The sequence below is a fragment of the Pholcus phalangioides genome, unplaced genomic scaffold (genome assembly GCF_987345545.1).
Source record: "Pholcus phalangioides strain wild (caught in Gottingen) unplaced genomic scaffold, Ppha-v1.0 ptg000001l_1, whole genome shotgun sequence".
NCBI lineage: Eukaryota > Metazoa > Arthropoda > Arachnida > Araneae > Pholcidae > Pholcus > Pholcus phalangioides.
The window spans coordinates 11825503-11843043 of NW_028301594.1; the positions used below are offsets into that span (position 1 = coordinate 11825503).

Here is a 17541-nt window from a genome sequence, read left to right on the forward strand (position 1 = left end):
TGGAATCATCATAGATTTTAGATGAAGTTTAATATTATCGTGGAAAGGTCTGACACTTACGTTACAATGTATAAGCTCACGAATGTAGCGTAATTTTTGCGTATAATCCGCGGATGTTAATTCCACCACAATGAGGAAAAAATTGCATCATATTATCCGCATGAGTATAATATGAATTTTATGGAATTTCAGGGGTCGATGGTCACGTTTTGTAGAATAATTGTCGATATTTCTACTCGCATACTTTCGCCATTTATAAATATTTGAGATATTGTTTTCCTACAAATTGACTCAAAAAAATTATTATTATTTATTATTAAAAAATAATTTCTACCCATATCTTCAAATGGGAAAACTTCGATAATAAGCACCGGTATATAATCCCCATCGTGAAATCAAGATGTTTTTTTAATGTATGATTCACGAATTTATGTGCGCAGGATAATACGGCATATTTTTCTTCTCTCTGCGACGCATATTCCAAGAAATATTAGTTCCCATGTACCGTACCATATTTCCCTGCGTATTATCCGCGAACGCACATTTCGCAACTTTCAGAGGAAAATATCATTTTATGTAGTCAACAGCGGCATATATTCTGCATGTGAAAGATGTGGAAACTTATGCATAAGTTTCCACATAATGAAGCTTCCAATTCGTACTAAGGAATGGGAAAATGTGTTTGTCACGTTTTTGCAAAAAATAATTCGATTTTTCAATCCACGTCTATATACGCCATCTATAAACCTTTAAAAAATTATTTTCTACGAATTAAATTTTAAAATATTTATTTCTATTCCATCCTCACGGGGAAAAAAACTGTAGACCAAGGACACAACGGTAAATAATCCGCACTAATATGCTAGTGGAATATAATTCGATCTTTTTAAGGTGTAACCTGCGGATTATACGTTGTAAAACACTGCTAGGGAGGATGACGGGGAGATAAATTTGTTCCACGAAAGAGACAATATAATTTGAGAATTTAAATATAGTAGATATTGTTCAGGGAACGACGGGAAAACGCTTCGATTATCAGATTGTCTGAAGCTTAGGCTGTCAGGTATGAAAACGTATAAGTACTCGATCACCGAGCCTTTCGGATGATGGTCAACATCAGACAATCATTGGCGTACACGTCCACAAGCGAATGGTTTGATACGATACGATTCGCACTGATCCCTCAATAATTCTCTAGCGATTGATCTGTCGATGATATATCAGTAAACAAAGACGAACCATATAGGATCCACTATTCGCTCGCTCGGGGATCACTATCCGACACATACTCTCGTAGTTCAGTTTGATTCAGAATCAATTCTGTAGCTGACACTGCGCTATTGTAACAGCTGAAGCAATCTATGATAGTTTAATTACATATGCCCTCCAGACTGCAGAATGTAATTGATAATGCTAACGAGAGATTGATGAGAATTTCGCAACACAAAATAATAGTCAACTGGATATAACTATTCTAATTTCTGTGTGTTTTCTTAAGTACTAATTTTTCTTTCGAAATTTATTTTCGATTTAATTGCTATTTTTTCCTCTCTGTAGACAACTGTATAAGCTAACAATTTAGCTAATGTATTCGAAATTCATGAAATAAGCGAGATTTTCCTTGAATCTCCCTAGTTTCCACTATGTCAGGAGTATTACAATTTAATTATAAACAGTACTATAGACGTAGTCACACAAGCGGCGATAAATTTTCAAACTAATTTCACGTGTCGTTAATCTAGTTTCAATTGAAATTCGAATTACAGGTATTTCAATAGCTTTCAATAATCAATAATGCCTGAAAATTCATTATGGTACTGGATAAGTAGATTTGGCATACGGATTCAATACTAAGCTGCTGATATATTCGTCTACGTGAGATTACTTGAATAAATAAGGTGGCGTTTCATCAAATTCAAATCTCTTATACGAATTGCGTATTCAGTATATATATTGAAACACGATAACTATATCAAAAGCTCTTACACTGTGAATGAATCGTTAAATGAGATCACTATTTAGGTAATATACAGGGTGTCCTGTAAATGCTAATGCGGCCTTAATCTCATCAACCGTTCGTCGTAGAGGAATAGTGTCAATTTGAAAAATGCTGAAAAGTTGCCTGTACCACTTTTGAGTGTGAAAATACAGTGCCTAAATAAAATTAAAATTTTTTTTTTATACGTCCCCCTGTCCTCTAACTACCAATTAGAAAGTTGTTGCCATGTCTCTCCTGAGGACAAAAGAATTTCCAATTTTCCAGGTAAAATATTTGTTGAGATATTCGAATTTAAAAACCGGTGAAAACTTGGGAAAGGCCAGCATAAATGAAGGAAAGGAACGTTGTCCGTTAGTTTTGCTGTTCCATCATAACTTTTCTCCGATTTTTGAATACAAATATTTTATCGGATATTGCACTAAGAAACATGGGATTTTTTCTGTTGGTATCAGGAGATGCAGGGCAACACTTACCAGACACCTTATATACTATATACCGTAATTTGCTGTGTTTAATCTACGGCGGAATATAGTCCACAGATGACAAAAAAATATATGTATATTTCCCTACTTTATGCAGGGTGATTCAGAAAAGATGGGAAAATCTAAACGGTGATAGTACACACCAATGCAAACAATTGCCATCAAAAAATGCATGGTCTAATATGAAACGCAAACGAATTAGCGCGTTTCGAAACGACCGCTCCGCAAACGGTAAAACGGCATTCGTGTTGAAATTTATCGGGACAAAAAGAACACCCTGCCATGTAACCTGGGGAAGAAGAAGAAAAAACCGTATGCAAATCTGTGTCACAGTGAATATAAGGCGCGGACTCGGTATTACTAAAGTGCGCCATTGTCCCGTACTGTTAGAACGGTTGCACGCTGGAATAACTTCACAGGGCAGGCGTCCGCGCCTTTTATTCGCTGTGACGCAGATTTGCATACGGTTTCTTCTTCTTCCCCAGGTTACATTTGCATGCATGGTGTTCTTTTCCTTCCGATAAATCTCAACAGGAATGCCCTCCTAACGTTTGCGGAGCAGCCGTTTCGAAACGCGCTAGCACGTTTGCGTTAAATGCTAGACCATGCATTCTTTGATGACAATTGCTTCTATTGGTGTGTACTATCCCCTTTTAAAGTTTTTTCCCATCTTTTCTGAATCACCCTGTATACACCCTGTATACTTCAAATATCGCATAGTCCGCAGCAATGAAAGAATTAACACCAGAGCTCTACCGCCGGATTTATCCCGTTGCCTAAATCTCTCCCAGCCCAGCTTCGTGGCAGTCTGGAATACTTTATTATTAAGTCAAAAAGGAAAAAAAAGAAATTACAAACATACAAAAATGTAACAATATATTTCCTCGGGCAATTGGGAACTGTAACGATTGACAAATTTTATGGTGATAACAGGTGAGATGCGCTTGAGAGTTTTTCAAGAATGTTCCAGGGCAGTGGACAACGGATAATCTACATGTAAAAATTTCATACTTCAAAAATGAAGATTTCTTACGAGATTTAAGTCCCTTTGTTACATTTTTGTAGAATTAAAGTCGATTTTTCTATTCACATCCACATACGCCACGTATTAAATCTATGACAAATTATTTTTCAGGAATTAATCTTAAAAAGTATTCATTTCTATTCCAATCTCTCGGAAAAATAAATCGGGAGATAAATTATACGTGCAGCGGCATTTATAATCCGCACTAAGAAATTCCGATGTTTCTTAGCGTATAGATTCGGGGATTATACGCAGGAAAATACGATTTAGAAATTAAATTACAGCCAACATTTAAGAGAACGAAAATTTTTTGCAGTTTCCGTAGACACGTAACATGATTTTGAATTTAAATTTGATAAAAATTGAATATTATTTTAGGAAAACATCTCATTTTTAAAGAAAAATATTTTAACATTGAATGAAAAATATTTTAACAGTGATATTTATTTTCTGCAGTTCCTGATAACGGGTTCATTACGTTTAGACGTGGCTGTTTTGAACGCAGCTCATTGCACATGAGACATTTGAACTCGTGTGGTTTGGACGCCGTGGTTGCAACGTGAGCAACGTGTTTTTCAATGCGTTTCTAAATGCAGACTTACACGGATGTTTATTCCATTTAGTTTAAAATATAAAGCAGCGTCTCGCACACTTCTGAATATCTTATTCATCGATACAACGCTAATTCGTACTTTGCTCTACAGGCTCGTATGATTCCTGGTTTGGCTTTTGTACCCATGACCAAATCGACGTTTTAGGAGAGGTGAATGAAGATGAGAATGTACCAGCTATTGACGAAAGTTTGACACCAGTTTAAATTACTTCGAAGACAATTACATCAGAAGATTCAGCCACTGTTCGAGCCAGCTGTTATAAGCGCGCTGTACAAGGCGAAGCCCGCACAAATAACGACGCAGAACAGTTCATTGACGCTTGTAAGCCAAATTCGGTGCTAACCACCCAACTTTGCGGAATTCATAGATAATTTAAAAAAAAACAACTAAATTGTTAAATGATCGATTTTGTAATGATCCGGCTGATTGTCCGGCGTCCACACGGCACGGGTCCACGTGTCACGCGTCCAATGAAGCTGCGTCTAAACAGCCACGTCCTAACGTCTTGGTCCGCTTGATAACAAAGGATATATTTTCAGACAATATTCGTTAATTATGATATTTTGTAGAGACATTTCTCATGTGAAAACTATTGAAAACAAATATTATGTTAATGCTGATTTTTCTAAATTTACATTCTTCTTCCCTAAAACATTACCTACATATTAGATCATGGAAAAATAGCTGATGTGTTTTGAGTCGGAATTAAAAAATTAATTTGTACTTTAAAATTCCAATTAATGTCCATTTGAACATAATTTTGTTAAAGAAAAAGTAGAAATTTAAATCGAAACAAAACGAAAGTGATTGTAAGACAATTTCTAGCGTATAATATAATTATTAATATTGCAAAAATTAAAGCTAAACAACAGTAAAATTATTTTTAAAACCTATAGTATGAAAACGAAAAAGATTTTGACAGTTGAAAATGCTGTAAATAAATTTTTTAGTTATAAATTCAAAAACACATTTGTATATAATAAATTAAAAAGTTAGTTTTTATATTATAAATTAAAAAGTTAGTAAAATAAATTCATTCATTCATTTTTAGTATTTTCATATTCACGAATACAAGTCTATGTTTATGTATTTTAATGATTTTAAATACTTTTACATTTATCTGATTTATTGCCTTTTTTTACTCTTATAAGTAGTACTCTTAATTGTTTTATTTTTGTTCGTTTACTTCTTTGCTCATTTTTATGCAATTTTCACTTGTTTCATTTGTTTATGCATTTAAGTTCATTTTTCTAATTTTTCTCCAACTGCAACTGCGTAATTTCTGTAGTTTGAATGATGATAAATAAATAATTAATTAAAATAATTACAAAAAATAAAGAAATACAATAAATAAGTAAATACAATGAGTAAATAAATAAATACAAAAAATAAATAAGCACGTAGAATTTATTTGTTTCAATAACGATAGTTCAAAACTATTCGCAACCTTCAACAACTATTCCTAAGCAATAGTTCATTTAGAGAATATTATTTATGGATGTTAATGAAAAATATATGTAATAAAATATCAACGAAAAAAATACAATTTTTCTACAAAATTACTAAAAACATTTCTTTATGTCGGTAAAGAAATGAATCGGTTTCTAAATTGTACTATATATATGTATATGGTGAGCATCAAGATATGAAATTGAATAATAATCTCATTAGTTTTTATCCTTTTCGCAGAACTAACATTGATGTCGCCCGTGATATAATTAGTATTAACATACAGAATAGATACGCATATCGTTCTTATTTATTTTATTTATTTATTTTTTTCCATCTTGAGGATAGCCCTCGGGGTGAACTGTTGTGTAATAATTGCTCTCACTTATGGAGACCTTCGTGCCCTGATGGAATTATTGGTTCCCCTGGTCCCCTTTTCAGCATCGGTATAATAACAAACTACTGTCCTCGCCTTCCAATCCTTGACTCTTTGTCATTAACACATTGACGTATCAATCCCCAATAGCATTAATGTTCTCGCACTGATTGGATACGGATGGTAATTAGGCTCTGTTAACCCCCTTGGGGGGAAGGCAAGGAAGTGGGCCCTTCACCATTTATGGCACCGACTTCCCCTTTGCCCCGTCTGTCTTCTTTCAATGGGAGATGGATGGTATATGGGTGAAAGTCACCGTTCGATGTGGAATATGGATGATGGAAATGGAAATTTTAATGACACGAAGCTCTGTATTAAGATATATGTGTTTTATAGGTATTTATAGATCACGTGATGTGTGTGTAATTTTCATAACTACCAGTGACAGATAAAGACTTTCTCTCTCACGGGATATCCTTGAAATTTATTTCATGATTTCATTTTCTGAGTTGGAGTCGGCAAAATATTATTTGATTGTGATTATTGGAGTTTCAGTGCTTTTTGATGGATACGAATGAACCTTTGGGACTAGCATGTGTGCCATATATTTTTCATGGTATTCAGCAGGGGTTCTCAACCTTATTTCAGCCGCAACACAAAATCAACAACAAGATCAGCTTTTCGACTCATGGGACTGTTTGTTCTCCGAAATTAGGGAAACCAGTGACACAATAAGTGCATTCATAACAACACTGTAAATGGATTTGTACGACCTATATCGGAAGCCCCTGAGAATCAAATTTGATTCGTGACCCGTAACTCAAAACCCTTGGCTGTAAGTAAATTCGCACGACCCTGCTTGGAACCCCCTGCGAATCGGAAAGGGCCGGGCCCATAGCTTAAAGCCCGAGATACACATTATACTTAGCAGCATGAAAGTACTCAACTTTCGATCAGATACAACCAATAAGCTTATCGGTAGCATTTGCTCGAATGATACAAAAAAAAAAAACAAGCTTAAAGCGTGCTGCTTAGTAGCATGTGTATATCGGAATCTAAGAGACTATTAGTGAATTTGAACTACCCATCTCGGAAGCCCCTCTGACTAAAGTTTGGGTCACGACTCATAGGTTAAGAAACTCTGGTGTAGAGACCATTGGGGATATCAGTATTGACCGTAAACATCTAAAGATGATGCAATATATTGCACAACGAATGGTTCCACCAGTACTGCCAACAGTTCAGAAATTAAACAACCAGAATCTCTGTAAAAACGACTAGTTTTTTATACCAACCATCACTCAGTGCCGTCTTAAGGCATAGGCACGGCCCGAGGCCCCCCCCCCCCCGAGAGTTCAATTTGGTTGAAAATTTCGAGATTAAGCACATAAATTGGTAAGGGGACATTTTTAACCAAGTAGGGAGCCTCAGAAAAATCAGTTTGCCCGAGGGGCCCATAATGCTCTTGAGACGGCTCTGCCGTCACTTCACTGCAGTATTGCAGTTAATTAGCAGAGCGATGATGAAGGGAGAGGATGTGAACTATTAAATATATAGGCTCACCTCTACGGCACTTCAACATGCATATATTTTGGTTCCTCCTGTTTCATTCTTTTAGTTGCTGGACTTCCGCTGTTTCTTTATTTAAAATAATTATACAGGGTGGCCATAAAATAATTCTGCCGATATACGAGCCTCTAGTGGCCACAAAAATCAGCGAATTTAGATGAAATTCGAGATATGGGCATTTCAGAGTATGAGCTCGAGGATGTGAAAGATATATAAATAAACTGTAGCTCTTGCGGTTACGGCCAAAATGAAAAACTTTTGAAAAATTCCAATGGGAACACCTCATCTCAAAATGATCAACGTATCAAAAAAAACAAAAAAAAAAAACAAATGGCATTGGAATGGTACCTGTAGTAGCATAAACGCGAGCGCAGGACCCAGACAAAGAAAGCAGATCTCACCAAGGGGTTGGTGCGCTAGACGCTCGGTCAGGGAGTTTACACACCTGCGGATTTTTTTTTTTTCCAAATCTGCTGAAGAAATTCCCTGACCTAGAGGCTAGCTCACCAACAATCCTCCTAGGAGGATCCTCCTATCAAGGAGGATCACCAACCTCTTGGTGAAATCTTCCTTTGTCTGCGTCCTGCGTCCGCATTTATGGCGATACGGGTACCGTTCCAACGCCATTCATGTTATTTTGATACTCTGATCATTTTGCTATGCATAAAAATGAGCATTGCTATTCGAGTTTTTCGAATTTTTTTCATTGTGGCCGTAATCGCAAGAGCAGGGTTTCATGTTTTTTTTTTCTTCTTCTTCTTCACACTCTCGAGCGCGCACTTTGAAGCACCTATATCTCGAATTTCATCGAAATTCTTTGCTTTTGTGCTTTTTACGGCTGCTATCGTCTCGTATATCGGCGAAGTCATTTTACAGTATAACCATTCTGTATGCGTGGCTACAGCGCTGTTTCTGAGATATAAACCGCGCTGCAATATAACTTCTATTCGATTCCTCTAATTTGTGTTCATTACTGATACGGCTGAACAATTTTTTTTATTACATGAATAGAAATTTCAAGAGTACTTTGTCACCATTCAACAATACAGCTTCCTTATGCAGTTGCTTCAAGAATTTGGTGAAATGTTTCGTGGACCGTCAGGAAATTCCCACGGACCAGCGGTTGAAGAACACTGTATTAGACACTTCAGAAATAAACCACATAAATCAAAAACAAAACACATGTCAGAGTTATTACATGGGCTTTTTTTTCCTCTGATGCTGGGCATGAACGATGCTAAGGACCTGACAGAAGTTGGAAAACGCCTCCACGAAACCCATGCCATCATTTCAATATCGTTATTCAAATGACGTAGCCAAACCTAGAACTACATTTTGCAAACTTGTATAATGCCAATTTTTGAATTGAGGCAAAACTTTCCATGTATACCGAATTTGGGAGATTACCTACTTACAAGATTCAGTATAAATCAAGCTTGTAACCTGCAGATTGATAAAATATTAGACAAAAAAAATCTCAGCAATCAGTTTTGACCAGATCTGCATCAATTTTCCACTGAGATTTTTTGTGTGTGGTTCCCACGATTACTCTCTAACAAGCTCCATAGTCTCTCTCAATTAGAATCAAGTCGGGTCGGGATCTTTGTTTCACAATTTATGGCCGAATGTGAACTCTTTGGACTAATTGTTTTCAATTCGAGATCAATGTATTTCGGCATTGCCATCCTGATACGCCATCACTTTCCATGAAGAACATTAAAATTGATGGATAGAGATAGTTGGGGAGCAGAAGTTTTCAATATTTTTCAGCACCATTCGGATCATATGTGTTTTTTTCAGGGGGACCCAACCCTGTCTTGTCCAGGACCTCTTATCCTATCCTCATCCAGGAGTGAGACCCTTTCGGCTTATTAAATTGATGAACAAAAATTTTATAAATAAGATCGATCTCTGGAACCCAGAAATGGATTCAGAAGGGGAGTTGGTGATGATAATCCCTTTTAGGTACCGAACCATATGGGAGAAATATGTCTGTGTAAAATATAAGACGATCCACGCGCACAACGAAGTTACATGATAAATCTCCCTTCCGACTCATCGCCATGGTTCGCGCCTACCCTGAGTAAGACTTGAATGGGATTCCTTCTTTGGGGAGTTATATGCATAACCATCTCATATCATATTATGGGTTCCCGGACAAAGAGATCTTCTGAAACCTCATACTTGGCAGGCAATATACTCAGCTTAAATATTTATATGCTTACACTCGAAATTCATAGTACCAAATCGCATCATCAAGGCCCCTTATGTACATGGGGCCTCGAGCCATGTCTACATGGAGACATAGGTTAAGACGGCCCCGGTTCAATGGGTGACTCTGCTGGATTCTTAAGAGTCGTCACATTTTTTCCCAACATATTTCACTTGAAAATTTTATTTTTCTTCACAGCTCTCTGTGGCCCCCTTCATCTCTTGTCGTGGATTCCCCCCCCCCCTTCATTTGATTTTCACCGATGGGCCCACCTATAATATCCCAGGATCGCAAGAGGAGGTAGGGGGGAGCATATGGTCCCAGGTTGAGAACCACTGTCATAGAGTATGACGAGATTCTCGGAAGACGACATTTCATTGCCGCATGGTATTGCTGACCCTACAGTCCAGCCCGACAGAAACAATTCCAAATCATAAAATATCCTAGGTCTTGCACAGCGTAACATACCACGACTTTTAATTTTGCCAGCAGTGTATGTGCGATATCCATTCAGCGTTAATAGCTTGTGTTTTTTTTACCTTATGATTAATTAATTAATTTTCCGTAAACAACGAGATTAAGCGGAACATCGAATTATGTATAGCCCATTAATCAATGAATATAAAAAACAATTTCAATTAATTAAACTACTTATTTGTATTCATAACACGGACGTGGTCCATGAAACCATTTTTGAAAATTACATTTTTATCAATCAATTAATTAATTAATTAAATTTTTTTTGTTTTGTTTCGCAGGGGGTTCGGGAGGAATGGGTGGAGGAACTCCCACCCCACCGGGCTCGCTCAGGTCCCTTTCTTGCACCCCGGACGGTACAATGTCCCCATCACCGGGCTCGTCTTCCTGCTGCCCAACCCCATCGTCTTCTTCTGGTGGGCCAGCGGACCCGGACTCCGAGCTCGCCTACACCCTGGGAGTGACCGAAAACACGCCCTATGGCTGTCAGTTCTGCGATCGGGCCTTTCCAAGGTTAAGCTACCTGAAGAGACATGAACAGGTAAGAAGATTATTATTATTATTCTTATGAAAAGATGTTGAACTTATGCTCTGCTACCTCTTTATATATATATTTATGCTTTTATTTTTGTTGTTAATTAATCATACGTTCGCGATGGGAAAGTTACGGCTTGATGGCCGCCGCTACTCGAGTAGCCATTCGGAATTCCATTCTCGGTAGGAGTCGTTAACCCGCTGTTCTCATTCTTCTTCGATTCTGTTATAGGCAGTGGTGTGTGTGTTAACGAGGTGGGTCCCGCGTCTGAGAGAGGGCCCAAATTATTGAAGATTTTCATCAACAGACCTGTACAAGATGTTTATAGATGTTTATTGTAATGTAAATAATTTATAATTGGGGGTTTTAGAGCTCCGAAAAAATTCTTGAGTCATAAAATCTGAAACTTGTCGGAAAAACGGCACTTTCTGTAAGACAATCTCTGTGCGAATATGTTTAACATGTACTATAGGGTTGACGGAATGTCCTGGACCAGGGGCGACTGAAGTTCAACTGCAGCTTGGATGCAAAGCCTCATGTGCCGCCCCTAAAGATGACCCTTTAATCAGGTGACACTTCAAGCAGATAGAGATGTTCCGGCTTGAACATGAGTAAGGACATTAATCGGAGTAGTTCACCGCTTTGCCGGCCTGATAGGCGGACAGCACCCACGGTATAGTTGTACAACACAATTGGCTAACTTGAAGCCGTCAAGAAAGCACAGCACACGGGCAATCAGGTGACATTGGGAATACACCTGATTTTGTTTAGTACAAAGCCGCACAACATTGTTTACTAAACAACCTTTCCATGACCATACGTACCACTTTTAAAGCAACTGGCCCCGTATTTTGTGGTCCAGGATTATTCTATCATTCTTAATTATGCCAGATAACTTGATCCATATTGCAGCTCTCGTTGATGAGCCACTAATTAATTACATTTATCCTACAAAGAAAAAGTATAACGATGCGACTTGACTTTTATTAAGAAATTGATTTCAATGGGGTTTTTTGTGCTTCAGAGCCGGACAAGTAAGAAGCCAAATTTCTCATTTCTTCCTTTAATTGTCCGTTCCAGAAAAATAACAGTGTAAGGGCACCAATATTCACACTTTGTCCCCTTGTGATAGACTGCATTCTCGTTTCCTTGTACATCATTACGGCTCCAGGCCCTGTCTGTTCCCCCAGGTTTCCTCAACAACTTCGTTGTCAAAGTATGTCTCAAAAGCATGATGAGATGAGAGTTTATAATATAGGGCATTTTTAAAATCTTTTGTGTCACCGCTCCGCTTTCACTCTCGCTTAAGCCGCCATTGCCCTGGACACATTTTAAAAATTAATAACAAATCAATCGACATGAAAGGATGGGTGTTTGCACTAAAATACTTATCATGAGCCAGAACTAGAGGGGCAACGACTCTGGGTGACAGTTCGGAGGTGGCACCCCCGACTACACTTCCTTTCAAAAGGCCTTATTTTTTTAGACTTTCTCCCGATTTCAGCAGATGCAAGGAGTGTAGAGAAAATATTCCATTGAGAAATCCCTTTACAAAATATCTGGACTTGTCAATGCTTAAATAAGAGGCTTTCAAGGAGGAGAGATGTCGCGTCATTGCCACTTAGAGGGTTAATAAGTGAGTCACATTTTGTGTGTATGTCAAGTTTTTCGTTTTACGGCTTCACCTGAGACTGAAAATTAATTTTTTTTTGATTTATCAAAAAAAGAAACAGGAAAACTTTAGCCTATGGGTGGGAACCTTAATTGGTGTTCCGCAGAACTCTGGGGTTTCGCGTAATCAAACGCCACGGCATCCTTAAAAATCCCGGAACCCAGATAGTTTTCAAAGAAAAAAAAATTTGTTGCTGTTACTCGCAAAGCTGTTCTTTACTGTACTTTGGATATATATATATATACTTAGCCCCTTGATGGGTGATGGAATGGTCCAGGGGGCGATGGAAGCTACGGATTTAACATAGGATCCTATGGGTTCACTTGAATTGGGAAGCGAAGAGAGGAAGAAAATTCTTATGAAGTGGGCGATGGAATAAAAAGTTTGGAAACTATGTTTTTCTTTAGTGGGGGATGGGGGGGGGGTTTATCCACCAGAAGTGAGGATTCTTGAACTGCAGAATTTTTACGTTTACTGTACGGGACATTTCGGGGTAACACCCCATCTATAGCAGAAAGCCCTCCACGCGAAACTCGAGACGTCACCGAAGAAGTTATTTCACATATAGTCATATTGGATATACTGCAATGAAAGGTAAAGATATCGCATTCGTCGGGTTACTGTAATCAATGGATACAGGTGAAATAATTCTTCAGTGACGTCACGAACTTCGCGCGGAGGTCTTCTGCTGTAGATGGTGTTGTCCAGGGTCATCTGAACACATGAGTTCCACCCAAGGGGACCTCATTTGCGCAGGAGTGCCGTGATAAGATCTGGCACAATGAATGATGATAATAAATATGTAAATTAAGAGGTGGTGCGAAGGTTTCGACAGCTGGTTGATGCGAAGATAAATTCTGGAAAGAAAATTCAACTGGCCTAGCGGGAATTTGGCTCGTTGGCTTAGTAGTAGTGTAGTGCGCTCACCCTGCAAGTGATAGGACGCGGGTTCGATTCCCCGCAAAGCCAGTTGAATTTTTTCCCTTGATTTATCATCGCATCAGTCACCTGTCGACACCGTAGTAATAGCGAAGAGTGACGTCATCTTCGTTCTGAGCCTTCTTTCATTTTGCCAAGTGGCTATGGTGCTATTGAAAGGGCACTGAGGACACCACCCTTTTTTGGATAAATATTCAAAAATTGTTTGAGACCCGGATGTTGGTGTCCTAAAAAATCTTGAGAAATGACTAAAAAATGTCCTAAAAAGTGAAAAAGAGAAAATTCCTTCAAAATAATAAAACAAAGTTCTATTAAAAACCGGTTATGTTAGAATGTCGATAGAAAAAAGCTTTGGCAGCATCAAAATGATACACAAATTTTTTTTCTCAAGCTCCCCCTCACTCCTCTCGTTTAGATTTTATCAAAAATAACATTTTTTCCAATAAGTGAATTCATGAATCGGTTACGAACACTGTCCCCCCCCCCCCCCAACAAGGTTGGGCTGACAGGGATTCGGCTTGTTGGGACCTGAGACGATTCTTAGTTTTTGTTTTTACAATAAATTCACTATTAAGAGGCCTGTGAAGAATCTGATCGGAAGTCCCTGTTGCTAGAGGTGGGAGGGGGCATGACTGGAATACTGAGAGGGGGGGGGGATATGCTTTTTTCCAGTTAAAAACAGAAAATGAAACCCCTTCCCTCCCTTGTACGCCTGTGGTTAGGAAGCCAAAAAGCATTTTCATTTTCCTAGAAATTCAAGCACATTTTTTCATAAGTGCTCAATGCAAGCTGCATTCCTATCATTTTTGTTTTTTTTTTCAATCTTTTCTATTGTCAAAAAAATTTTTAAAAGTGAAAAAATATCTGTGCAAGTGCTTCAAAAAAAAAAAACTCAAAAAATTCTTTACCAGTGAAAACAACAACATGAAAATGGGGGAAAAAAATGCAAATGCCGTCAACATCCGGGCCCTGCTCATAACTATCAACGGTACCGCGAGTTTAATGTTGGAAACCCTTGCTGTAGGCCATGATGAGTATTTTAGTGTAAACCGCATCTTTTTATATCAATTGGTTGATTTGTTATTAATTTTTAGAAATATTGTACTTTGCAATATATAACAAGATAAACTAACTTTGCAATATATGAATTGTTCTAATATAAATTGAAAAAATTAACATAATTTCCCTTTTAGTAATAATTTATCGAAAACCAAAACATTAACGCACCACGATGCGATTTTCATCCCTCAATTTGTCATAGAGTTGAATTTTTTTGACAAAAAAAATCAAAAATTAATTTAAATTCTTACTGATAGATAGCGCCACTTAGTGTCACATTAACGAAATTACGTAAAAAACATTTAAATTATAAAGAGGCATTCATTTTCATCCGTCTTGAGAATGTAAAAAAAACCAGTGTGTGTGTGTCCTTCCGGGTAAATGGCTTACATCCCACCAGGGACAGAGCCTGGACTGCGACTGGCCTTTAAGTCTTTAAGTGTGTGTGAGTAAAAATAGAATGTGTAAAAAATACCAGTGTGTAATAAATACCAGTGTGTAAAAGTAGAATGTGTAAAAAATACCAGTGTGTAAAAATAGAATGTGTAATAAATACCAGTGTGTAAAAATAGAATGTGTAAAAAATACCAGTGTCAGTATAACAGTGTTTCAAAGAGACCCCGTATAACCCATTCAAGCTATAATTCAATTCGTCTGAAATTAGTTTTCTGCGGTTTTCCGATTTCGAAGCGCCAATGCGAGCCAGTCCCCCATTTTAAAAGTCTCTTCGCACAGCAAACCTTCAACGCGATATTTTGATAACATGAAAACCGTTTTTATTGGATTAGTCGAGCTTATATTCGTAATAAAATCAATATTTTGATGTGATTAATAAAGTTTTCAATGGCCACGGGTTGAAAAAATCATTATTTGGATGCGGTTAGTCGATTTTCTAGGACCACAGGTAGTCAAATCAACGTTTTGAATAAATTTTAACTGTATACTATTATTTCGATCTGATGAGCTAACTCTCGGATAACTACTGGCAATCGTATTACTGTTTTGATGCAAGTCGGATCTCAAATGACCGCTAAGAGCCATGTAACTATTGCTATGCAAATAGTCATTTTATAATGGTCACTGGTAGTCGCACAAATGAACGTTTTGAAGAGATTAGTCGATTTTTTCGAGGACCGCTGTCAGCCAAATGAGTCTTTTAATGCGATTAGTCGAGTTATTAATTGCAATTAAATCAATATTTCGATGTGTTTGGTTGAGTTTCCAATGAACACTGATAATCGTATACCCCCTTATTATAAGTAGACAATATATAAGCAGTTAACTTTATATGGCAACTGGACATCGTGTGAATATTCCGATGCGAGTTAAGAAAGGGTAGAGATTCCAATGACTATATTTAGAACCATATTAACATTTCGATGCTATTAATCGAGTTTCTAATGACCACCAGTCGTCAAATCAACATTCTGGTGGGATTTTCCGAGTTTTCATTACAATTAAATCATTTTTATGTGATTAGTCGAGTTTCTAATGACCACCGATAGTTCAAAATCAAAGTTTTGAATAATTTCAATCATATACCATTATTTCGATATGAGGAGTAAACTCTCACATGACCACTGACAATCGCATTAGTATTTTGATCCGAATAAATCATCTTTCGAATGACCACTGAAAGGCATTCGATATTTCTACGCAAATGGTCGTTTTATAATGACCATTGGCAGTCAAAATCAAGTTTCGATACGATTAGTCAAGTTTTCAATAAACATTGTTAATCATATACCCTTAATTTATTTATGAGCAGCCAACTTTAGAATGACCACTGGATATTGTGTAAATATTTCGATATGAATAGTCGAGTTCCAAATCACCGCTAAGAGTGATACCATTCGAGTTACCAATGACTATTAAGAGTCATATCAACGTTTTGATGTGACCAGTCAAGTTTCTAGTGCCTTTTAAAAGATCCGTATCAACATTTCGATATGATTAGTCAAATGACTACTAACAGTCATGTCAACATTTCGATGTGTTTAGTCGAGTTCCAAATGACCAGTGGCATAATCATCATAATACTTGAATATTCACTCAACTATTCAAACTCTACATAGTTAAAAATTATAGCGAATATATCATAACATATAATAACTTTTTAAATCCAATCTACAATAGTTATCATGAATGTAGCTAATTATAATGATCTGCCTTTATTCAAATATTTATAATTCAATACCAAATATTCAAATATATTTATTTTGTAAAAATTTCCCGAGCACAATTTGAATATCTTGAATGGAGAATCTCTTGATAATAATTATCTCATTATTAATTTATTCCGAGTACTTCCGCTAATAGCTATCTATCCATCCAGAAAGACAATACGTTCAATGATAATAATAATAATAATAATAATTTTTTCTCCGAACAAGAAGAGAGAAACAAACTCAAAAGATACAATTAATTTATTCGATTAATAAAATATTCATATATTAGGATAAGAAAAATATTCTCCGCATCGAGAGTCGAAAATGAAGTTCATTAAAATCTAATTTTCACCTCTTCAAAAATATATGAGTAAATTGATTTACACGCGCAAATTATCACACGAAGAGAATTTTGTGAATTTTCTGAGAAATTCTCCCTCCTTAATTTGTGGCCTCTCTTTTAAATGGAGAGGAAAATTTTCCACGAATAATAATAACGGTGATAATCTTTTGTTATGGCAATTTTCCGGTTGTAACAAGAGGAATATTAAAGCAATTAGCATATGCTTCGGTTGTTAGAGGAGAGATATTTGAATACGATTCCTCTCTGATTGGCTTTTCTGTATGAATAAGTGTGTGCATGTGTGTGTCGTTACCTTTCCCCGTGGCTTGAAAATGGTGGATCGATTGATACTTGAAACGAACCTCGGAGAGAATCCGTCTAACTCTCTCACTTCCGCACATCCTTTTCTCTCTGTTCCATCAATATCCTAATTTGCAAATTCGCACCCTCCCCATGCTTGGCTGAATTCAGCTGTGATAGGGACCGATCACAAATTAATTGTACTGATAATTGCAGTTGGAAACAGCCATTTTATCGAGTTATATATGGTATACAACGTACTTGCTAAACTCCGTGGCCCTCGGAGTACGCTGATGTGGCCCGCGAGCTCAAACCTAATTTTG

General features: G+C 37.1%; 1 protein-coding gene across 2 annotated transcripts in view; it reads left to right on the plus strand.

Moving 5' to 3' along the window:
- LOC149089887 (uncharacterized) overlaps nt 1-17541 on the plus strand; it is a 216426-nt gene that overhangs the window by 110484 nt on the left and 88401 nt on the right. For both annotated transcript variants that reach the window (XM_089254579.1, XM_089254631.1), the window contains one exon: nt 10484-10743. In XM_089254579.1, coding sequence (XP_089110705.1) covers nt 10484-10743 — 260 coding nt within the window. The remainder of the gene's footprint in view (nt 1-10483; nt 10744-17541) is intronic.